General features: G+C 30.5%; 1 protein-coding gene across 7 annotated transcripts; it reads right to left on the bottom strand.

Moving 5' to 3' along the window:
* Positions 1-5,982: 5,982 nt before the first annotated feature.
* CalpA (calpain A) lies at positions 5,983-24,774 on the bottom strand. 7 transcript variants are annotated; one of them, XR_013260318.1, is made up of 21 exons: positions 24,652-24,774; positions 21,533-21,762; positions 15,970-16,149; positions 15,778-15,896; positions 15,632-15,700; positions 15,431-15,565; positions 15,186-15,354; positions 14,918-15,099; positions 14,721-14,834; positions 14,526-14,632; positions 14,333-14,442; positions 14,059-14,249; positions 13,873-13,980; positions 13,752-13,794; positions 13,548-13,683; positions 9,215-9,418; positions 8,235-8,362; positions 8,040-8,161; positions 7,802-7,875; positions 7,397-7,554; positions 5,983-6,773 (listed from the first exon to the last, which is right to left on the bottom strand). XR_013260318.1 is itself a non-coding variant. In XM_077426896.1 (20 exons), exons 2-20 carry the CDS (start codon positions 21,713-21,715, stop codon positions 6,685-6,687), a joined length of 2,463 nt encoding a protein of 820 aa, XP_077283022.1. In that variant the 5' UTR covers positions 21,716-21,762; positions 24,652-24,774; the 3' UTR covers positions 5,983-6,684. The 7 variants fall into 7 exon arrangements, 4 of the variants coding, with proteins under 4 accessions (XP_077283022.1, XP_077283023.1, XP_077283019.1 ...); XR_013260317.1 differs by having other exon boundaries at positions 7,445-7,554; XR_013260319.1 differs by lacking the exon at positions 9,215-9,418 and having other exon boundaries at positions 7,445-7,554.
* Between the last annotated feature and the right edge of the window lie 310 nt (positions 24,775-25,084).

The raw sequence follows: 25,084 nt of genomic DNA, 5'->3' as shown, positions 1-25,084 counted from the left end.
CATAATAAAACAGGTGCTTTCAATCGAGTTACATATAATAATAGTACACATTATATTTACATACGTATCTACATTCTACGTTTTCATTTGGTTTGCATGTTTATTATTGAAATTATTAAAACTAGCAATTTTGGCAAAGTCGGAAAAGCCGATGAAAATTTTTAAATATATTTAGTGACATCTATGTTTTGAAATAAAAACTATTTTGTTTTATAAATTTCATTGTTTTTCGTCAATAGACTTAACAAGCTAAATAAAATCTTTTAAAAATAGTTTTCAACAAAATGTAATAAACATTTATGTAAATTATATTTATGTATAGTACCCCCTCTACACCATAGACCATTTGAGGTCACTGAACGCCTTTGTAGAAGCTGCAATGGCTTCAGTGGCCAGCTACATATGTATTATTTGGTAATTGGATTATTAGTCAGATTGCGGTGGTCAAAAAGACAATTTTTGCCAGGAAAATCACAAATACGCAAAATTTGGCACTCAAGTTCTCGTTAGTATGATAGTTATCGTTAGTATGATGGACTTTTCGGCTGCCAGATGTTTCGTTATAGAGATTTTAGTTTTAACCGTATTATTTAAACCAATTGATGAAACGTTTAATCTTTAATTAGTTTTTTTTACTTATTAGTTTTTGGGATCTTTCAACATATCGTAATATATATTGTGAATGACTGGTTGTGTGAAATATATTGTGAATGACTGGTTGTGTGAAAATAAATTAAAGCTGAATGTGAATAAAACAAAAATGATGTAGTTGAATGGTAAAAATAAAAATATACTAAATGAAATTAGAATTGATGATAATTTAATCGAAACTATATATAACTATCAAATACTTAGGAATATAGATAGACTTGGGACTAAATTTTAAGATGCACGCTGACTATATAATAAAAAAATGGCTAGAAAAGTTGGTATATTATGTAGATTAAGAAATATTTTAAGTAAAAAAAGTAAAATTATAGTGTTTAATTCAATTGTCTTGCCACATGTGGTTTATTGTGTCACTGTGCTTAATTTGTTTAGTGGCCAAGATTTAGAAAAAATGCAAAAAATACAGAATAAAGCTATGAGAGGTATTTTGAATGTGAGTAGATTTAAGAGTATTAGAAGTATGTTAACTGAATTAGGATGAATGAGTATAAGAATTAGTCTAAATATTAGTACATTGTCTTTTGTTTATAAGTTAGATCATAAGTTATTGCATAAGTACTTTGATGATTATATAATAAGGAATAGAGATAAACATAGTTTTTATACTAGAAATAAGGACAAACTAGTTGTAAGTAGAGTAAGAAAAAATAAGACAGCTGGGCGTGTTTTTTACAGGGGTGTGATCATGTATAATGCCCTCCCCGAGTGCATCAGGTCTGCTAAGACCATGGATGCATTCTTGCGAGGTGCGAAGAGACACCTATGTGATGGACAGTACATATAAGTTAATTATAAATTTTAGAGTTAAGTAATTAAGATGTATTTTTTTAAATTAGCTTGATAGCTAAGATATATATAAATAAATAAATAAATAAATAAATAAAATATCTTCCCTACACTTTTCTTAAAAATCTGATCTCAGTTGCTCGACTGTGTCATTCGTTTTTCTCATTCAGGTTCAAATACTCCGTTCTATAATTTAGTGTAGGATAGTACACTGATAATATATTCATCTATTTTTTGCTATTGAACTACATATATATGTTATAATGTCCACAAGACTTACACAGACATTTTAATCATGGGATAAATATCAAAAATTCTTTGTAAATTCCATTTTCATATATATTTATTTCATTAGTTTGCTTGCTTTTTAGCTCAAAGCTGTGTTGCATTACCCTGCTAACTTCAATTTATTCATCAAAAGATTGAAGGTTCTCTTTTTCCACGGCCAATATATCAAGTCAAGATCTGTGATGGGCTGGTTAACATTACCTACAGCTAAAGCAAAGAGCAGTGTTATTTAGGACAGAATAAATTAATTTAAATGATGAAACAAAAGTTATATTTATATTTATTAAAAAAAAACTATATATATTTACACAACAAAAATTTCATAAACGGCAAAAATTATCTATTAAGTACATATTTTTTAACTTTATTCAATGAAAAATTTTCAATAATTTGAATCAAATCAACTTGTATTGCTGAATCATTTTCCATGTAAAATAATACAAGATGATCAAGTAGCTCCTGACTGGTTGTATTGATTTACAATGCTCATTTACAATGAAGTTCATTCATGATTTAGATGATAGTGGTACAACTATGATTTCTATCGTCGACGAAGAATTAGCTGTTTCAATTAAATTTGTAGACCCCAACATCGACTTTTTCTTTTTATGCAACTTTCTAATATGCGATTTAAGGTGTAATTTCAATTTATCGCTTCGTGTGAACTCCATTTTGCATCCCAATCGTGATTTCAGTGGACATTGGATTTTTATATTAGGTGAATGGATTTTAGCGTGACGTACAAGTAGATCTTTTCTTGCAAATTTTATGTTACACATTGAGCATGAGTACTTTTTATTATTTAGGTGTGTAGCCATATGAGAGACTAAATGGTGTTTTCTGGCAAACGATGCCTTGCATATATCACATATTAAAAATTTTGTTTCATCATGCAATATTAAATGCTTTCTTAATGCTTTTTCAGTAAGAAAAACTTTATTGCAAAAATCACACATATTCACATGATCGGTAGTTTCCAGATGATGTTTTAATTTATCAGGGGTTTTAAATACACGGCAACAATATGTACATTGATAAATATTTTTGAACGTAGAGCTACGATTCAATGTCGATGAATGAGTTTGTTGGTGCTCAAGCATGCTTTCTATAGATGACGATATCCATGAACAAACATGGCATCGATATTCGACTATTTTATGATCATTCTTTACATGTGATGCCAAATGAGTAAAATCTGCATACATCGAGGAGCATTTTCCCTGAATACATTTGTACAATTTCTGGTTATCGTGTACTTTAAGGTGTGTTTTAAATTTTGGATAGCTTGGCGAAATTATCTTACAGTATGAACACAAATAGCCGATATGGTTACCAACTGCTTTATTTGGTATTGTCTTGTTCACACCATTGGGCCAAACTTTGTGGGACTCCATATGCTTTTTTGCATTAGATTTTTGAGAAAATATTCTTGCACAGATAATGCATTGATATGGTTTTTCTTTAGAATGAGATTGAATATGCAAACAGAGATCTAATTTCTCTTGAAAATGTCGTTTACATATGAAACATATTGACACATTGCCCAATTCATTCGTTGAATCAAATTTGATTAACTCATCATCGCACACATTTACAACCATTTCACATTCAGGAGCATTAATACTATTTGGAATCTCTTCTTCCGAACGCTTTTTACTGTCGAATTGGAAATTATCTATTAAAGTTCTATTAGAATTATTATCGAAATGCGAGTTATCAATTTCATTTTGTAATGCGTTCTGATGTGATGAATTCTTGTGTAATAAAAATTGATAAAGAGAATTAAAATCTAAACCACATTTGCCACAGTGAAAAGAATCTCCTTGTTCCATAATGAATGTCGGACTAATTGTAATTTCTTTATTAAGTTGTTGCATCTTGTGCTGAAATATAAATGAAAAATTGTTAGTATTATACAAAAATATAAACAGTAAGTAAAATCGTGTTAAGGACTTTTTTATAAACATGGAATTCAAAATAACATTTAATTTTCAAACCAAACTATATCACCTCAAATTGTATAACCTCTCAGGTAGTCTATCTGACAGCTGTCATATGAATGCCAGTTCGTTCGCGAATGCCTTGAGTTTTATATTATTCGCGAACACACTGATGTTCATATACTGTTCACGGGCACACTAATCAAAGTTGCATACCAAATTTGGTGAAAAATGTATATTTACATAGCTGAAAAAATGAATTTCTATATGGATAGACAAGATTGCTCACTAGATTATGCTATATTAATTTTCCAAACCATAATTAATATATCCTGGAAAGTAGAAAAATCTTTGCCTAACTATAGATCTATTAAATCCGCTTTTGGTCAAAAACAATATTTATTTTATCTATGTATGTATGTAGTAACAATAAAGTTTTGTGATCTTGCGAAAATTTGAACTCAAGATTTAGATTGATTTGAACTCAGAATCAACCACAGATCACGTTTTTATGGTTTAGAAAAAGCGTGTGTCTGTGTAGATATTTTGGAGATTTTTCGAGCACTGTTAAGGCGCTCTTCCACCGAATACGTTGACGCAGACGTATCGTGACTGATGACTGCGACAGAACTATAGAAGTAGAATGCATAGAATGGTCATTGTTAACAAAAGTATCGTCTAAAAGCGAGCCATCGAAGAGAGAGAAGTCAAGTCAGAAAGTCAGAAGAGAGACGAAGGAACGGAAAGTCAGAAGAGAGACAAAAGAGAGAGAGAGACGAAGTTTAGCAAACAATGAACAAACTCTGCCGCGCAGAGTTTTTGTAGCAACATTTATGGAGGCTGATAGCGATTCTATAGACATAACATACGTCAATGCGACGTATGGGCATTCGTATGCGCAAAAACGATACGTGCGCGTCAACGTATTCGGTGGAAGAGCGCCTTTAGTCCTATCCAACTGAACCTTAGTATCGGTTAATGAAATGTTTATCGATCGAATAGAAATAATAAATTTCATACTTATATTTTAAAAATATTTTTACCTCAACCGGAAGTATATTGACCTTTAAAATTATTTCTATCTTCTTGATATTTTATGCTTATATAAGTGATATTAAGTAATAATATTTTTTAATAAAATCTAACAACGGGAAATAGAACTTTTGTCTTGTGAGTTTCCCTACTTCAGCCTATTTTTTTTTTTTTAATAGGATTGAAAATGCTATCATAGCTGGTATGTGTGCTTCATTATAAAATTTTGTTTTCTATACATCTAATAATCCTCAAAGTCATGGGTTGGTCACATCCGAATTTTTTTGTTATATTTTAAAACTATTCTGTATCCATCTGTATTAAATTTGCTAGCGGATCCAGAAAATAGCCAAGGGGGGGGGGGTAATAGTTCCGCATAAATAATTCTCGAAAACGTCACTAAAATGACGATCACGTAACATTTGGCACCTGAAAATTCCATCCATCGAGATTTATTCACGCGAACTATCATACTAACGAGAACTTTAGTGGCAAATATTTCATATTCGCAATTTTTGCGGCAATTATCGTGTGCGCGATGGCAATGTGCGAAATAATTTGTTTATCATATCAAACATACCCGTGTTCATGATAATAAAAAAATGTAAATTATATAATGTGTATATTTTCGTTTTTCACATCATAAATAAAAATAATTGCTCACAACACATTTTTGTGATACATTCAAAAGCGATATAGTCATTTATGAATATTTTCAGTGTTTTAGAAATATTAATCCTATGGTTAGACATTTTAAAAGTACAATATTTGTGCACATTTGAAAAAATATAAAGATAATTATATAATATATATATATATATATATATATATATATATATATATATATATATATATATATATATATATATATATATATATATATATATATATATATATATATATATATATATATATATATATATATATATATATATATATATATATATATATATATATATATATATATATATATATATATATATATATATATATATATATATATAAAAAACAACAATTATTTAAGGTTATATTTCAGAAATATATTATTATTTTTGAGATAATTGTTCCAATGAAAACAAAAATTATCATCAACGAGAGGTTAAACATCGTCATATAGAAAAATCGAGACACAAAACAACCTACATATAAATACATAATAAAAATGCGAGAAAATAAAATAATTATTATATGTATGTATAAAATTAATTCCACACTGCTCCCATACACGTAATACTCTCATTATTGAAAAGCTGCATTTTTTTTTTTTGTAATGTACATATAATATATAATTTTAAATAGTGAGAATAAATGTTTCAAACAGTAGATTAATAATTCAAAAGATCTATACAAGCTTTTCAAATGCCAAACTTTTAAAGAGTATTTCTTTATAACTAAAATTAAATGATAGTTTGATAGCACCCACATCGATTGAGTAGTAAATATCGGTAAGTATTTTAAACTGACTTTGTACATGAACTTATACGTACATCTATGATTAATAAAAAAATATGTTATACAATTTTTAAATAAAATCTACATATTGGTTTTGAACACAATTTTATAAAACAATTTTCATATAGGCACTGTTTGTAAAATGCTTATATTATTACTATATGTATGTATATAATATTATTTCTGTTATAATACTTTTTTGAAAACAGAACACACTAAAGTATTAAAAAGATGTTTCAATTGTAAGAAATTATTTATAATAATATGAATAAGGACGGCAAGGAAAATACAGATAATTCACGAGCAATAAGTACATTTATATATCATAGTGTAATATCAATCTTCTTGTATTACACTCGTCTTCTTTAGTGTTGGATATTATTGTAATATTGTGTGACCTTAAAAATTAAAAGTAAACAAGGATTTGATATTTATACAAAATAAAACAATACTAATGTCTGTTGTTCAGTTTAGGGTGATGAGGTAATTTAAAACGATATTGTATGCAGCAAGCTGATTACGAATAGACAGTCCTTCGTAGCCACTCCTCCAGAGTGAATGTAGCAGTGGTGGAATTCGGTGTTTCAGCCCTTCCATGGAAGCTGTCTGTAAACACAAGCAAAACCCCAGGAAAAAATATTATTAGTTATAAGAAAATACAGGTATGTCAGTTGATTACTTATTACTAACATATTACTTAGGTTAGTATAATTAGTTATAATACTAAAAAAAACTCCTAATAGACAAAAATTTATTCATATACGATTTTAGGTAGATTTATGAAGAAAATTTTATCAATGAAAAGTTTTTTTTGTAATATCTTTTGCAATGAACATCATATTGCTATGTGCAAATGAAAATGTGTTGTTTTGATGAAATACACAATTCACATAATGCAACTGATAGCACAGCAATCTGATACAAAGCATCTGAATGAAGGGGGTGATGTTTCAAGGATATTCCAATCTGTTTGTCATTTCAATAAAATACCAAATATGTATGTATACAGTTTATGTCAAGACTGTTATCAATAATCATAAGCAAAGAAAAGCAATTAACATATAATTCTGGCCCAAACCATAGAATAAAAAAGAATAACCTTGTAATTAAGAAGCATCTTTGTTAAAGATTGAATAGCTTTATATCGAAAGTAAGCAGTATTGTGATTTTGAAATGGCAAATTAATATTTGATAAAGAATATTGAGGATGACATCAAAATCAGAATAACCTTTATGTTAATTACAATTGTTTCGTTTCGTTTCTAGTGATCTTATACTTGTATATTATAATGGTGGTCTCGTCTCTCGAAATGTTGTTCACTGAAGACAGTTCAAGAATCCCGATATTGCATGTCTCTCTCGAGATTTTCCAATGGCTCATTTTTAGCTAAAAATGGGATAGATGGGTTTGGGTGGAGGAATAAAAATAATTAGTTAAAAATCTAAAATTAAAATTAAAAAAAAACCTGATGTCAATAAAATCGAAATTTTGACAATTCCCAATATATAAATTAATTTTACATAAACAATTTTTATTTTTCTATTATCAATTTTATACATTAATGCAAATAAAAAAGGTAAATAAAAACCTATATCAAACAAAATATTAAAATTAATTAAAAATTTAACCATACCTATCATTGTTTTGAGTCGAACTGCACACATCAAGAAGTCATCGAATGCGATGTAACCATCACGAGAGCCATACCTGAAAAATATATACAATAGTTAGTAAAGCATAATATACCTAAATACATAAATAAGTATTATGTATATATTGATATATGATAGGAAATTAAACTAATTAAATTGACAAAGCCAAAGTCATAGCTCCGATTAATATTTAAAATACATATGTATAAAATTAAATACCTGTGAGCCAAAATATTCAAGATGTGATTGTTGAGAGTATATCCAGCAGAATGAAGAGCATCTCTGAGAGATGATGCTGGAATTTTACCACTACCACTGGGATCATATAGACGAAATACAGCCTAAAAAATAAACATCACTTATAAAATAAAGCACATCAAGATAACTTAAAATGAAACCATTTAATTATCTTACCCTCCATTTACGAATATCGACCCATAGAATTTTGAATTCCTCAAATCCGAGTTTGCCAGATCCATCATTATCTAACATGGCCACCATTGAACGACACACGTCTTTAGAAAATCCTTGACCACGAGTTTCTGTATGAAAGTATATAATTTGTTATTTTTGTACTGACAATACACTCACAAATAAATTAAAATAAAATTATACTATCACTATAATTATAATGAAAATGAAAGTTTATACAGAATGAAATGAAAATCATAAATTTATATGTATTGCTTAATAATTTTTTTGAATGTATTAATTAACCTGAGGATAAATATTAATATTACGGCAAATGCAATACGTACAAACTTCTAATGATTTGATGTCCATCAATGATGATAATCATTAAGCAACAAAATCAATACATGCAACGTTAAGGATGGAATGAAGATGCAGAAGAGTTAATATTATTTGTTAGTTAATGAATTAGTGCCTAAAAATTATCACATAAAACAGTAAAATATATAAATAAAACGAACGGCATTTTATAAAAATATTAATATTTGAAATTAAATTAATCAGTTAAATATTTTACTGTTTTATATGCAAATATAAAATAAATAAATGTACATATTTCATTTAATCATAAAATAAATGAAAATAGTTGAATTTGATGTTCAAAACAATGAAAATATTCAGAAAGTAAATTAGTATTTTTTTTTTCAATATATGGCATTTTACTTGTAAAATTTTGTTTAATTAATTAGAATTGAATTGTATGCAGTACGCAAAATTAAACTTTAAATATGTATACAGTGCATATTAAATAACAATATTAAAATTTTGTCAGTGGTTATATAAATTCATTGAATTTGATCCCCAGAAATCGCATCTCATAGCACTTGTAGCTTGTCTTTTATAGAAAAGACAAATTGATTTAGAATGTCTCAATTTTGCCAATGTATCCAAGCGTTTGAAAATTTATCGTTTCCTCTCTCTACCTGGTTGATTGAGGTGAACTGTTTCTTGTCCAACATGCTCTGCTTCCTGGTCCAAGTTGATACCCAGTTCCTTACAGATGGGTGTGCACAATGAGCACACTAATTGCTCTAGGATACCCCTTTCTTGTTGTTGACTGGGAGGAGCCATCGTCCCTCCTGGGGGCGGTTGCCCTCCTCCACCTCCCCCTTCGCCTGGCCCAAGTTCTAAACGAGGACATTTATGCGTTTAAGATAAATGACGTAGAAACGTGGAAGTGTGCAATCCATGTTATATCAATATTTTCCGTGTAATAATGAAAAATTGATATGTGAAAAGCAACTTCACAAAGTATTATATAATATATGTTTGTAAAAATCAAATTTATAATCTTTTTTTGACGAACATTTTAATCAATATAGAATTAAATTGTATGTAAAAAAATGATTTTAGGAATGTGACCAAGCCCAATTCGATTTCATATAAAAAAATGTCAGGAAATCCAAATAATTTTGTTTAAATTCCAGAAGAGGGTGTAGAAGATAATCACCAATTAAAATAAACACACTGTTAACTAATAAATCCATAAATATTTAAGTCTATTCAACAGAGATGTAAATATTTTGAAAGTAGTTTGCCATATACTGAAGAATTCCAATAAGAATACGTATGTACATCAGTGGCGGACGGTGGGTGTTAATACCGGGTGTGCTGTGTATGCCGTAGGGCGTAGGGTATAAAATTAGCAATTAAAAAAAAATACTCGTTTTGCATTACAAAAATGTTTAATTTATTAGTTATTTATACATAAGTTCAATGCGACGTTTCTGAGACATAAACTTTTCAATCACGTCTGCATAGAATGTGTCTTTCTGTTTTAATTCCACCAATAACTTTTTTTCTATTGAAATTAAGCTAAGGCCACATAATCTATCTTGACCTTGCGTACCTCTATAGCAAGTTTTTATTCTTTTCAGCGCCGAAAAAGAACGTTCTGCTGAAGCTGTACTGCTTGGTATCGTTAATATTAATTCTCCCAGCTTAAACACCTCTTTAAAACCAGATTCGAGGTTATTTTTTGTCATGAATTGTATTAATTCATGAACAGGTTTCTCTGAAAATTCAGAGCTGGAATATAGCACGATGAGTTCGTTTTTCAATCGAATATAATCAAACAGTGATCCATAAAAATCTTTTAATTTATTAATTAAAACATTTGGAAAATTTTCTTTATATTCGTCATATTTATCATTACAAAGAAGGTGGAAATATTCTAATTTGGAAAGTGAAGAATATCTACATTCGACTTGTGCGATTATGCTATCAACTATTTTGAAATATAATTGACGAAATGAAGTTTTATCTTCTACTTCTGAATAATTTTTTAATCTTTGTGGCCTACGATCATGATCATCATTTTTTTCATTTAAATAATTATTCCATAACATTTCAAAATTATTATCCCTTTCGTATTTCAGTTGCTGCAAAACATGATTAATTTTTTTACAACAATATAAAACGTCCGAAGATTTAGATTGAAGAATGTTATACAAAACATCAGTTATTCCAAACAGTTTTGAAAAAATTTGAAGAAGTTTAATTGTTTGAAAATCCTCTAAAAAGCCTAAAAACCCTCGTGCTTTTATAACAGTATCTGTGTCCCATAATTCACAATTTTCTATAACATGTCGAAAAAAATCTGTAAATTGACTTCTGTATTGTTGTACTGTGCTACTTAAACGAGATGTAAAATTCCACCTTGTGGGTGCTACAGAGGGAAGTCTTTTTGTCACAAATTCCTGTAAAGCGAATACTCTTTTGGAAGATTTTGAAAAGTATGTAGACAATCCATTTAAAGTTTGAAAAAATGATTTACTTTCTTTAATATCAGAAAGACCTTGCTGCAATACTAAATTCAATACATGAGCATAACAGTGTGTAAAAAGAGCAAAAGGATAAGCATTGAGGACTTTGGATTGCAAACCATTTACGTGTCCACTCATTACACTTGCTCCATCATAAGTCTGTCCAACCAATTTGTCTTGAATTTTAAATTCTTCAACTATGTTCACCACGTGACGGAATAGACCATTAGATGTTTTATCAGCACTAACGTCTGTAAAACTAATAAACCGTTCATGTACATTGCCTTTACATACAAAACGTAAAACTGTTGAGAGCTGTGATTTTGTCATTATATCTGAAGTTTCATCGAGAATAATAGCAACAAAACTTGCTGACTCTACTTCATTTTTTATATGAACTTTAATAACATGAGCGATTGCTTCGATTATGTCATTTTGTATACTTGGAGAAGTACAACGAAAGGTAGTAGCAGTATTTAAATGAGTATCTAAAACAGAATCATATTCTCGAAGAGCATTTAGATATTCAATGTAATTGCCTTTGTTTACGGAATTACATGACTCGTCGTGACCTCGCAGGGACAGTTCTTGTTTTCCTAGATAGATTATTGCGTTAATAATTCGTTTTAAAACATCTCTATTTTTATTTACTTGTTCATTATGTCGACTTATTTCGGCTTTACGTTGACTGTCAATTAATACGTCGATTCGTTGTTTGCCAAACATTTGTATGGAAAGAAATGATTGAACGTGTGCCTGCGATCCTTCGTGTTTCTTCAGTGCTGCTGTCAAATGGTTGAGATCAGCAAATCCTTCTTTGTTCCACACATTAATATCTTTGGAGAACAATAAACATGGCCAGCAGAAAAGTTTGGATCGAATTTCACAGCCTGTAATCCATTCGAATTTTTTATAATTTGAAACGCAAAAATGTCTAGTGTAAACTTTTGTTTTTTCTTTATGTAAACTGGATAAATTTGGAAGAGACGGACACGGTTTCCCATCTTTAATTATTTTTAATTTTATCTCAAAACTTCTATTTGAAAACGGAATAGTTAAAATGTCTTGAACACTGTTAGCCATTATTAGTTATTAGAGGTAATAATATGACCATAAAAATACGAATGTGCGAAAAAGTACGAGACCACGTGTCGCATCGCATTGGTCAATTGCCGACTGTTGCGCGGTGCTCTGAAGTCGTAGCACACCGTACGTCTTAATATCGCGAACAAACCTATACAAGCGAATATCCGCCTGCACACTCCAACCAAACCCACCAATTTGCTGCACGGCATAGGTATTCTCTCGTCGCGGCGCACAAACTACATACACACATCACACAACACGCTGCAGACTGCACACCACACCATACACCATACATTTAGCGCACGCGGTAAATACACCATACACATCAATGCCTGTTTATACAACAACACATTATTTTGTATTAAAATACTACTTTATGTGGTCTTTGGTTTTCACGGGTGTGCGCCGCACACCTAGCACACACCCAATATACGCCACTGATGTACATACATGTGAAAAAACAATGTGAGTGTTAGATCTAAAAATTAATGAATGTTAATGTTACTAGGTGATGGTTTGAATTTCATGTGGCCACATTACTTCAATCGTTTAATTGTATACATGATTATACATTTTGTCAATAAATAGCAAAAAAAATGTAATGTACATACAATATGAATATGTAATGCTTTGGTGCATTACAATTTTTATACCTTATTCTTGTCCGATTTGAAATTTTACAAAAAAAAAACGCGAATAAAAATATAATACACAAAGCATGAAAATTTATAAAAAAAAGCGACATTATAAATTTCATAAATACTGTTTTGAATTATCAACTTATTTAAAGCGGTATAAGCAAAATTATATTGTAAAAATCACATAAACATTGATTGAAGCTATGCAACTTGAAAATCATAACCATACATATAATATAATATTATATCGAGAGTTTTAAATATATATTATACTCAAATGACTAAAATCTACAAAGTGCTGCTAAATAGATATGCAAATATTTATTTGAACCAAAACCAAAGCACTGTAATTATTATTAAAAAGAAGTTGAATACTGGAATCTTATATTGAATATAAAAAATTATGTAATGTTAATGAAAAAATTAGTATTATGAAAAACAAGTTTGTAAAAAAGATATAAATCATAAATGAACGCAAAAATGTTAAAAAACCAAAAAAATATCTACCAATTACTAAAAAAGTATGTATAAATTCATCTAAAACTACATATAATAATTAATAAGCAAAATGATGTGCCAAAATAAAATGATTAGAAAATATATGTATTTAAGTTTAATCTTCTGTGTGATACATATGTATCTTTACTTCTAAGTTATAAAAAAATAGCTGATAATGCTTAATAAATACAACAAAATTTCCAAGCAATAAATATAAATTTGGCATATACCGCATTCACATACATAAAAGCAAAATATTTAATACTAACCATTACGCATAGCATAATCAAGAATCTCTTTAAGCTCCAACCAATCAACTTCTTCATCAGGCCCAGCTAACTTTAAGAAGAATTGACGTACAGGATCTTCAGGAGCAGATGGTGGTTCAGGAATATCATGTCTAACCTAATAACAAAAAAATATTAATTGATATGAAAACGTTCACCAATTTAACAAAAAGGGGTTCAACTCACTCTATCATCAATTTCTCCCATACCGATTTCTTCATCATTTTCACTAAAAAAAAGAAGCAAATAAATGATAATAATAATGTTCTAATACAATCTCTATTTTGTAATAGTCAATCAAACTCACGTGACAGTACTAGATTTTTCAGTGAAAACCCTAAGCAAAAATTCACCTTCTTCATTAGCATCAAACGTACTGGGAATAATGCAATACGTTCCAGGTGGGAGCTTGAATCTGTAAAGTTAGTTCAATTTAATACACAGTAAATGTTTTTGATGAAAAATATTTGATGTAAATGTGTTGGTTTATTACCGGCAGCTCACTTCTCTCAAGTTGATAAATGATGGACTCCTGGCCACCGATGCATTATATTTGAAAAAGTCAAGAGGAAGAGGTTTAGGGCCATTGGGACTTTGTTTATAAATAGCAAATCCTATAGTCAAGCAATCAAGACCAGCAGAACGCTGAGAACGACGATTCTTTTGCATCAACGCTACAATAACCTATAATAAATAATATGTGAAATAAAAACATCATAATTTAAACCAATCATCATAATTATTGTGAAATGTATGGCTAAACGTACTGTACACAAATTCTGATCATCATCTTCATCGGGATCAGTTAAAGTAAGGGAATATTGAGGATTTTGCCAGAACGTTGTCAAACTGTTTCTACAACCACCAGCAGTAACACCTATAGAAAATAATACAAATATGTACATAATTATTAAAAAGCATACTCGACATAAAATATTGGCAGTTTGGATGAGAGTTTACCTCTGACCCATTCTCCTTCAAATACACACATCTCCCACTTCTTATTACAGCCTTCTGGTGTTTCATCAGGATCCAAAGAATCAGGATTCAAATTGCAAATCTCTAACCTAAAAGCAAATTAACCCACAATTTAATACTAACTAATAACAAAGAAAATATATAGTAATATGATTTCATATATGTATATATCAATACCTCGTAAACTGAGTTAAGAAATCTCTGTAAGACATCCAGAATTCACCATCATCATCAAAAGTTAATCCAATTTCCTCTTTTTCTGATTCAGGAATATATCTCCATTCAGGTGACCTTTATAAAAAATAAATCAATAATAGCATAAAATACAAAATTATATGATATATATTATTAGTAAGATAACAAATGAGACAAACTTATCGCTCCAGGGACCATTCCACTCGGCTTCATTACCCCACGGGTTTCTGAGTCGCAAAAGAGGAATTTTACCCTGTCGTCCAGGTGTTTCAATATCAACATAACACACACGAGTTATACTGTATGCATGGCCTCTGATAAGACCCTGTGGGGTTTCCGCCTCCAGAACGCTGGGATCAGGCTAATATTGGCAGATAAAAGAAGTTACAGAATTATAACATTCTAAATTTTATAATGCAATTATGTGTGTATTTATAAGTAAAATACCTCAATGCTGCATCCCATTAGAGAGCTTCGTTGATAGCCATGAAGTAAAATTGTGTAGAGATTTGGCGGTACTTCACTCATTTCATACATTTCTGTAACTCCCCCGGTAAAATCTTCCATAGCCTCACAAGTTGAACCACCTTTAAGAGCTTCATATGATCCATGAAGTCTATTGATATTGAATTACATTGGAAATTAATTGATGTATGTGTATTAATTTGAAAATTTGAAATATAAAATCTTACTTAGCATAAGCCTTTTCTAAAAGAGCGCTCCAGAATTCATTTTGTTCCGACGAGTGAAGGAAAATGAGACGACCACGATAGGTTGGTAGGCGGTCATCTACAACTACATCGACCCATTTTCCATATTGCCAGAATCTGTAAAACGATTGCGTTAAATATATAGAACAATATTTAATTGAATAAAATTCATCATTCAATCACCTGAAGTGGAATATTCCTGCATAATCTTCATCAAAGCTTTGATCATCAGGAACAATTTGGAAGAAAAGCCTAAAGAGTAGTCATAAAAAATAACACAATAAAAACTTGATAGTTTGATAGACACAAAACAGAAATAAAATGCTAACTTTCTATGGAGAGTCAAGTTGGCCACAGCTGCCAAAAGCCAACAATCTCCAAGTTCACCTTGTTGTACATCAAATCGACTGAAGCCTTCGACAAATAATTGAGGATTATCTGCGATTTCCTGTAAATAAATTAAACATGATACAGGAGTCAAAATAGTAAATATTGCAAAAGTATTTGCAATGAAACCATACCGATGGTCGGAGCCATTCGAAGCGCCTGTCTGGTCTTTGACTGAAATACAAACTAGAATCAATCGGTGGGAAATCAGGATCTTCAAACAGTCTTCCAGAACCCAAACACTCATTGCGAAGTGTTTGGAAATCTTGCACTTCACGGCCAGTATGTCCATAGCCCGATGATCGTTCTCCAAGCTAAAAGTAAAATAATATTAATACGAAAAATCAACTACATACACGCATACTTAATTTAATTATCAGTATTAATTAACAGAGAATAGGTGTGGATAAGATGTAAGTCATTAGTAAAATAAATTTCTGTCACTTTAAGTTAATTAATCTATGTAAAATTAACATTAGTGAATGTTAGTGCTCATGCGAATTTATTAATTATGATGAAACATGAATGTCGTGTTGGGTAAATTAATTTTTAAATTCGCACATATGTTTTGTATTCATAGCAATGATATGCAAAAAAATTTTGGGTTAAAATAATCAATTTAATTTATTACGAATGTTGAGTAATTGGTTTTGAATGATAATAGTATTGATTAACTAATGTTACGAAGCGTTGTCTCTGTTACGTGATAATTGAAAAAAGTCAAATTTAATAAGAGGCCCTCAATTAATTTTCATGACAAAACACTGTTCAAAGACCAAATTTCACAGAACATAGATTACACTAAAAATTAAACAACACTTAAACAAATTCGACATACATACATAATGCGTGTAAATTATTGTGATTATGTCCGATTAAGAAACACTGTAGATATGTATAGATAAAAAATAAATACAAGGTGTATGAATTATATTCAATGAGTACAAAGAAACTGAGTCGCGAAGACTAAACAAAATACATGTGTATGTGTATAAATAAATAAACAAACCCTAAAAACTCGTTGCCCATCTGATCTGAAAATTGGTGGAAATCTACCAATGGGCAATTTTGTATCGACCTTGTTGATGATGATGTCTCTGAACTTGTTATTGTTATTGACACCCTTCGTATACATAGGAATGATTTTTGAAAAACCAAATTTTTTATAACGCATGTAATGATTATTTTTGTCCACAATATCAGAGCCGTAAATGTTGTTGTTAAAGAGATTGTTACTTTTAAAATTGCTAATATCTAAAATTTGCTTTTTCTCGGAGAGATTACCCTCGTTGAGGCTAGTGGAAGTTTTCGACACGATGTTTCCGTCTCCAGACCAGGCATTGCCATTATTAAAAAATTTTGATTTGTTTGCCTCAAGAAGTTTATTATACGAATCTCTTTTTATTGCAACACTCCCTTTATATCCTTGATGTTGAAAGTCGTTCAAAGCTTCGTGGAAATCATTTAAAGTTTCCTCCATACCTGGCAGCACCACATCCTGGGCACTTTTAGAAACTTTCGAATTGTTCATCCAAAACGGCTTATACAAGCCGGGTCTACCAAATAGCCTGCCGGTGTTTGGGCTTGGCGGTACATTTTTGACCATCGGTGGATTTAAGTTTGAATAAGAATTTTTAGATGATAATTCTTCTATATTATAGATTGATTTTGTAGTATTATCATAACTGCTGTTAGATTTAACCAATGGTGAGGTTTTAGGTTTACTGGCAATCTTCATCCGGGCTATTGGTCTCTTGTCGACTTTGATACAGGACTTTTCCGTTATTTCAGACATGTTGGTAACACTATTGATTACTTATACTTTTGATTAAATTACTGATCACAATTATTTTTACACAATATTTACTAAAATAGGTATTTTTCTAAAATAATATACATGTAGCTACCACTGAAAACAATCATTTGTATCAAAATAATTAATCATATTAGTAAATACGTATTTGCTTTTATATCAGAATATAACGGATGATGGCAATTTCGTCTAATATGAATCTTCATAGGTAGATCACTTGTGGCATTGTATAAAGTTTAACACATACATATACGTACATAAAATAACTTTGTATTCAGAAGAAAATTTGGTGAGTGTAAATAAGTCTTATCAATTTACTAAAAATCAATTTTGCACACAAAAATATATATGTATTTGCAATCGCTGCTTTCAACCAGATAAAAAAAAGGCTTAAGATAATATATTATCAGCATTGATTGTATTCTATAAGAATAAAACGAAATGGATTCCTATGCAATTATTTAAATATGGTTTTTTAAAGATTTACAATATAAATTTATGTACATTATGCTTTCGTGTCATCTCCTTCATTGTTTTAACCTGGATTTTTAATGAGGCGTAAAAGGTGTGCGTGCCAATTTACAAAAATATAGTTTACGCTAGAGAGTGTTGAAAGATTTTATTTGTTTTTACAAGCGAAATTTGTAACGTTCGACTCTAGGTCATTAACGAAAAAAATAGTTCGAAAAAAGGCCAGTACAGAAAAGTTCTGAAATATTGAAATTTCCAAACTCGAGGTTTAAATTATTAAAATCTTTGAACAAAAAAATTATTTTTATTACAAGATTCTCGAGAGCAACAAGTGAATTGTAAAGTTAAACGTGTAAAATAGCAATTAAAAGCAAAACATCGTCTTGGCAATATGTATATATTGTGGAATATTGCCACATAAAATTTTATAAATACAACACAAAAACAAAATCGTACACCAGAAGGAGAATAACTAGGCATGAAGTTCAAATAACTTAGATAGGTTCACATCGAACAAATGTCAAACCAAACAATAAGACCGTGACCCAGTTATCTTTTCGGGCGTTTTGGTACTCTAACTAAGGATAGATAGATTGGTGAACTTGAGTAGATTGCTAATCGTATAGAAGTGACGACCTGACATTTGAAACGAATATTGATTTCATCCAAATATAGATGATTGTGATATGGGATAGCACTTCATCACCATTAGCATTTTATCAACCGAGAAAGTATTTGTAAAAACACCTTTACAATTTTTTTAAAACAAAATATGGTATAAATACCGATTAGATATAATGTAAAACAATGTTTAAGAAATTATTAATTAAATGATTTGATATATATAAAAGTATACATATGTACAAATATTTAAAATCAATTGATAAGAATGTTAGTTTTCTTCTATAAATATAGCACTATATTATATTCAACAATTTATTTGCACATTTTCAAGGTGTTGCGACCCTAAACGCGACAACTATACTGAAACCAAGTCGTCTATTTTATTAGGAGGAAGTTTCACCCCTCCACGCCAGATAGAGAGCAGTAAACAACCTTTTTATTATATGTATACATACAAACATACCAAAAATAAAAAATTCCAATGGTACGAAATTTAAGTCCATTTGATTTAAATTTGTGCTTAAATTTTATCATAAAAAAGTACACCACAAAAAGTAAATTGGGAAGTATTTAGCAAAGGAATTTGTTCGAATTTTTTGTAAAAATAAACAGATAAAGAACAATATTTATAAGATTGACTTGACCATCTGGACAAGTTCGAATTAATGCAAACATTTAAATTTTTTTACAAATACATACATTGTAAAAACATTTTTTGTTACAAATAGTCATAAAATTGATTGTTTAATCGATATTATGTATATAAATAGTATAAGTATAACACCATAGACACTTAATTCGGTAATTTAAATCATAATAAAAAGGTTCGATACTTCTATACGGTAATCAACATCGCACACGCAATAGCTACATGATAATGCGTTAAAATTACTACATTAATTTATCAACCCTAAAATTCAACATAACTAACTTTGCGTAAAAAAATACTACAAAATGTTTATACATGGTCTGAAATAATTACTATTGGGAAAAGTAATACATCCACAGAGACATTTTATAGCCAAGCCCTTCATCAATTTATGTAATTAATTTAGCAATTTTTCGGCAAAATGTTTCATAACGATAGCCGCAAAGGTCATACAATCGTCAGAAATATTAATCCATAGGGATTTTAGAATTACTTTTCCTTTTATTGCAAAATACATGAATAGAAAATATTGTATATTTATGATTGTGTTATCGTAAGATAATATTATAATATTGAAAAATGATGTGATATATCGGTTATCGATGCGATATTTTTTTACAAGCGTTTGTCACCAATTTCCTTTATCTACTTTGAAAATAGTAATAATTTTTATAGGATGTATGTATATTGATCCAATTACAACTCGTAAAATTTTACAACAAACTAGATAATTATGCCAATGTACATATTATCACTATTTCACTATGAAATTTTTAATACAAAAAGGTTTCATAATTTATTTAATATAAAACGAGGGGAAGTGAAAATGCGTGTTAAACGTAAAGAGAGATGTGGCGCCAAAGGGACGCGACACTTGAACCAGATAGTGTGATTCGACCCATTTTTACATGACCTTCCTCTCGTTTCACGACTAGAGGGATGGTCATCAGATTAGAAGACAATTTATTCATCAAGATGATGAATCGTAATCTGCAATATAGTGAATAAATTTTTTTATGCGACGCATTTTAATTTATAAATATATTTTTATTTAATATGAGAATATAAATATTTCATTCGTTTTTTTCCAATTCATACAGTCTAGCAATATATGTACGTACATATTTTAATGAATATTAAAATGTGCAATAAAACTACAAATATTTGCACATTTATATAAAAAAATGCGAAAGTTGTTTATAAATACGTATAAGACATGTAATTATATTCTTATATATATGTACATAAATATATACGTATGTTATATTATTTTTCAGATAAGGAAAATTATTTAAACCTCAACGAAAAAAAAACACCAAAATTTAAAGGTTAGCTGCAATCGAATGGCTTTTTTGTAGTTTATCTGAAATATATCAGATAAAGTATTGGGTTTTCTAAAAAATGTTAGTAATAAGCAGTTTGCAATTTGTGCAATCATTACAATACGAATACAATATTTTTTGCTTGATAAAATTTTCCAAAAGTAATTGGACATTACTAGAGAGGCTAAAATAAATAATTATGTTTAGACCATAGTCAAACTGTTAGATAGCTATCATATGATAAATCAGTGTCACGACAAAACGCTCACCGAAATAATGTCCACGACATAATGTTAACCGAAAAAACGCTCACACGACAGAACGAACGAAGCGTTCGTGAGACAGAATGTTCACCCATAAAACGTTCACACGTTCATTCGCGAAATATGTGAAGGACAATGTGTAAATCTTCGTAGCCATACATCTCATCGAATTCTGTCTCGTGAACGTTTTGTCCGTGAACGCTTTGTTCGCGAACGTTTTGTCGTATAAACATTTTTTCCGTGAACATTGTGTCGTGTACATTAAGTCAGAGAGCGTTTCTTCTGTGAAGGTTTCGTCGTAGAACCGGTAAATCAGACTAAATTTACCCATGCACAATTCAACGTATCCTGAAAATTGGCAATCATACGATAAATTGAGCCCAATTTACGATATAATTACGATTCGATCCGACGAGTGCAAGCGTCTATACAAAATAATAGTAAAACGATTTAACCGAAAATTAGTTTTCCGATAGTGTGCAATGCAAATGTGCAAGTTTCGAAGGTGATACTGTGTTTAATGATGGAGCATTTCATCACTCTGATGATTCATACCACTTTGTAAGCGCTTATGTTGGGCAGGATCCTCTTCTCGGGCGCCTCCTTCTTGACACAAAGCGCCTCCTGGATGGCATCGGTGAGCACCTTAGCCCCTGCTTGAAACAGGGCTTCGCCCCCCTGTCTCAAGGCGCCTTTCATCATGGCGCCAAAGTCGAATCCACCCCCATTGCTCCCCATCTTGACACTCCTGACTCACAACTAGCACTGCTACTCACCAACTACCACTGACGTGATATAAACATAATAAAAATCAGTATTGATGGCTAATGATCGATTACATCACTACTATAGACACTGCAAGGTGCTCGACAAGTAACGTGTGCTACACTATTAGTATTCGTGACATTCATACGTATATATACGTATTGCGATTTAAAAAAAATATCACGAATCTTAAGGAAAATTCATTATATCCAGTTCAAAGAAATACTCCATAACAAACGTAAATAATTGTGATAATGTTAACAAAATGATATATGACACTCATATGGAGAATTTACATTCCCTTGCAGTTTTCCAACACACAAAGCAGAAAATAGCCGGTCGATGTTCAAGATACGATTTGAAGGTTCGCGTTCGACACTATAATTATAAAGATAAACGACTACTTTCGAGCATGATTTTATGCAGCATTTCGATAGAAAAAATCTTCCTGGTCAATTAACTGTATGCTGTTGTGTAATCCTTGTACTACAAACTATGTATATGTGAACTCAAAAATACGTGACCTTGTCGCTCATTTACAAAAGAAGTCTAACCAGAAATATAAATTTTGGATGAAGTCTGAAGCAACTACAACTTAATAATAATAAATACACATATAATATTATTATTAATATAATTTCCAATTGCATATACATACTATATACATATGTACATACGTGCATATATTAGGAAAATAATGCGAAATAAAATTTGGGAAAAATCTAAAATACGACTTTATTTAGGGATGGCTTGAATTTTCATATTTTAAGTTATGTAATAATATTTAGTTACATTCCCCCATTACGGTTCTAACATTCCCGATCACAATTAGTTCAATTAACCCCCGACTGTTTCAAGGCTTAATTAATTTCGCCTACAAACATTTTATTCATTGACTCACTGCAAATATCATCGTATTTCTGCAATATATGTATAACTACACAATTATTATTATAGGTCACCGATATAAAACGACACAAAACCACAACATTTTTCATAGAGTTATATAATAACAAGCAGATAACTATCTGAAAATAAAAGCCACCGCGTCCTGTTTGACGATAAATTTTAGATGCACACAAAGCACGATAATATAATACAGCACTGGACATTTTGCATTATTAATTTTAATTAAAAACATTTAATCGCGTAATGCGAACACGCGACAATGTAAAATTGTGCATTTTAATTTAAATTAATTTTCATGTAAAATCTACATAAATTGTATTGAAGAAAAGGTTTATTTTCCCAAATGAAAAAAATTAACTAGGAAGGGTGACGATTAACTAACCTTCTGATCGTACGATCAGAAAAGAACTGTAGATTGTTTCCCAGCCAAATTCGATATAAAGTGGCCAAAAAATCTGGACGACCTTCAAGTTAAACTGTGCCATAACGAATTCCCAAACTATAAACACACGAATGTGCGTCCTTTTAACGTACAAATGTAAGCACCGTCAACACACCTGAGAATCTAATTAAATCACATTTACGATACGTACGTTTACGTGACGCAAATTTGCGTCACTCGCCACTGACTCACAACGATTTAGTCCCGAGAGGAAATGATTTTGCATATATGTAAATCTTTTCGTATTTAAAATAACCTCAAACTCCAGTAATTGAACTGTATTCTAAAATGCAACCACAAATATGTATGTACATAGTTAAATTTCAACGAAATAATAAAAGAGACTTGCAAATAAAAAGAGGGAATTCGCACCATCTTTCTTCCCTAGTCTCACACAGAATAGACTAGATGTTCAAAATTTAATCAAAGTGTGTAGATGTCGTTGTCTATACACGTATTATAGAAACAGCTGATCTGAATATTCAATTAATTTACGTGCTTCTAATTAAATCTGTATATATTAATGACTAAAATTATAAATCGATCACTGTATTTTATTATAACAAAAAACTAATACATACATACAATGTAATCCAGATAAGGTGTTATGTGTGTTAATTGTGAGGAAACCGTAATATCGCTGCAGAATTAAATGCAGATAAAAAATATAACCGCACTTTATAAAAAGCTATTAAAAACAATTTTATTTGATTCTGATGCTCTTACTATACATACATACTCTTTTCATACATTAAGAAAAATCATTCAAATAACATTGAATCCGTCATAACGCCGAAAGTCAGTCAATGTTTTTTAGGGGGAAAACATTCGTTAACGATACGATAGTTGTTGGCCATTTGGATCAAAATAATACATTAACGCTAATCGACGGCAAATTAATCATTGGAAAATTAATAGGAGCACTATCAAGGGCACGTTTTATAGATATTCAACAAGATCACTTTCTTTAAGTATACAATCCAAATGACTTATTTTAATTTATCGTAATATTTAAAAATGACAAAAAAAAATAATGGATGGACGACACTGGCGACAAGGTCACATATGCGGGATTATTCTGGACGCGAACAACAGACTTAAGACCAAATACAAATTTGACAGGGCTCATTTGTGCAATAAAATGAAAATATATAAAAAAAAAAACAAATGAATAGCTATTATTACAAATTGAAAGTTTACTAAAACATCAGTCACGCGAGTTATACACGACCGAATACTGCACATACGGCAAATATCAGATGGCACTTTTGACACATGACCTGTCAATGCGTATTTCAACCGGGATCATTTTGGACAATTTTTGGATCAAAGTTGAGATCATCGAAATGCGCGATTACATCATCGGTTTTATTTATAAATGTGCGAGTGTGTGTGGGAAAACATCATCACTTTGTAGGTTACGTCAAATTCCATACTTCAAACGTAAACACCGACCCGCCCGTCCCCGACGGGAATTGTCGTTGTGGCATTACGGTTAATCGTAACAGGTCCGTTTAAATACAATGTGAGAGAGGAGGCTTCAAACTTGACAACTTACTCAACTTTTGGTCCTTTTCTTCTCGTTGCCGTGTAGAAATGTCAGATGAAAAAGGGAGCCGAAACGACGGGCTGCCGAGCGACCGCCATGACTGGCCGGAACCGGACTCCGCGTACGAGGCCTGACATAGGTGCATAACCTTTTATGTATTTCAGCAAATGCCACTGACAAATACATATAATATATTCAATTCATTTAACGACAATAAATAGGAGGATTGAGGTAGTGCAGCACTCCAATCTAATCGGTTTTAATATGAAGAAACTATAAACGGGTACCCCGCAAAAACATTTTCCACAAGCCGCAACTGCTCAAACTACTTAAACTACATTTTTAGATTTTTATGGATCCTCCTTGATTTAACTACGATAAGTCTGTATTCCGACAAGCTACATCCCCGGCAAGAAAATTAGTTTACGTGTATAAAAAAAAG

Source organism: Arctopsyche grandis, chromosome 3 (genome assembly GCF_051622035.1).
Source record: "Arctopsyche grandis isolate Sample6627 chromosome 3, ASM5162203v2, whole genome shotgun sequence".
NCBI lineage: Eukaryota > Metazoa > Arthropoda > Insecta > Trichoptera > Hydropsychidae > Arctopsyche > Arctopsyche grandis.
This window is presented reverse-complemented; position numbering and strand designations above follow the sequence as displayed.

What these genes read in the sequence shown, in the direction of transcription:
- CalpA (XM_077426893.1), bottom strand. Translation starts at nt 17,630, where the DNA reads ATGTCTGAAATAACGGAAAAGTCCTGTATCAAAGTCGACAAGAGACCA. An exon ending in ATGATCAGAATTTGTGTACA is followed by an intron (nt 14,250 to 14,332) that starts GTACGTTTAGCC and finishes TATTTATTATAG; the next exon opens with GTTATTGTAGCGTTGATGCA. An exon ending in TGGGAGAAATTGATGATAGA is followed by an intron (nt 13,684 to 13,751) that starts GTGAGTTGAACC and finishes TTTTGTTATTAG; the next exon opens with GTTAGACATGATATTCCTGA.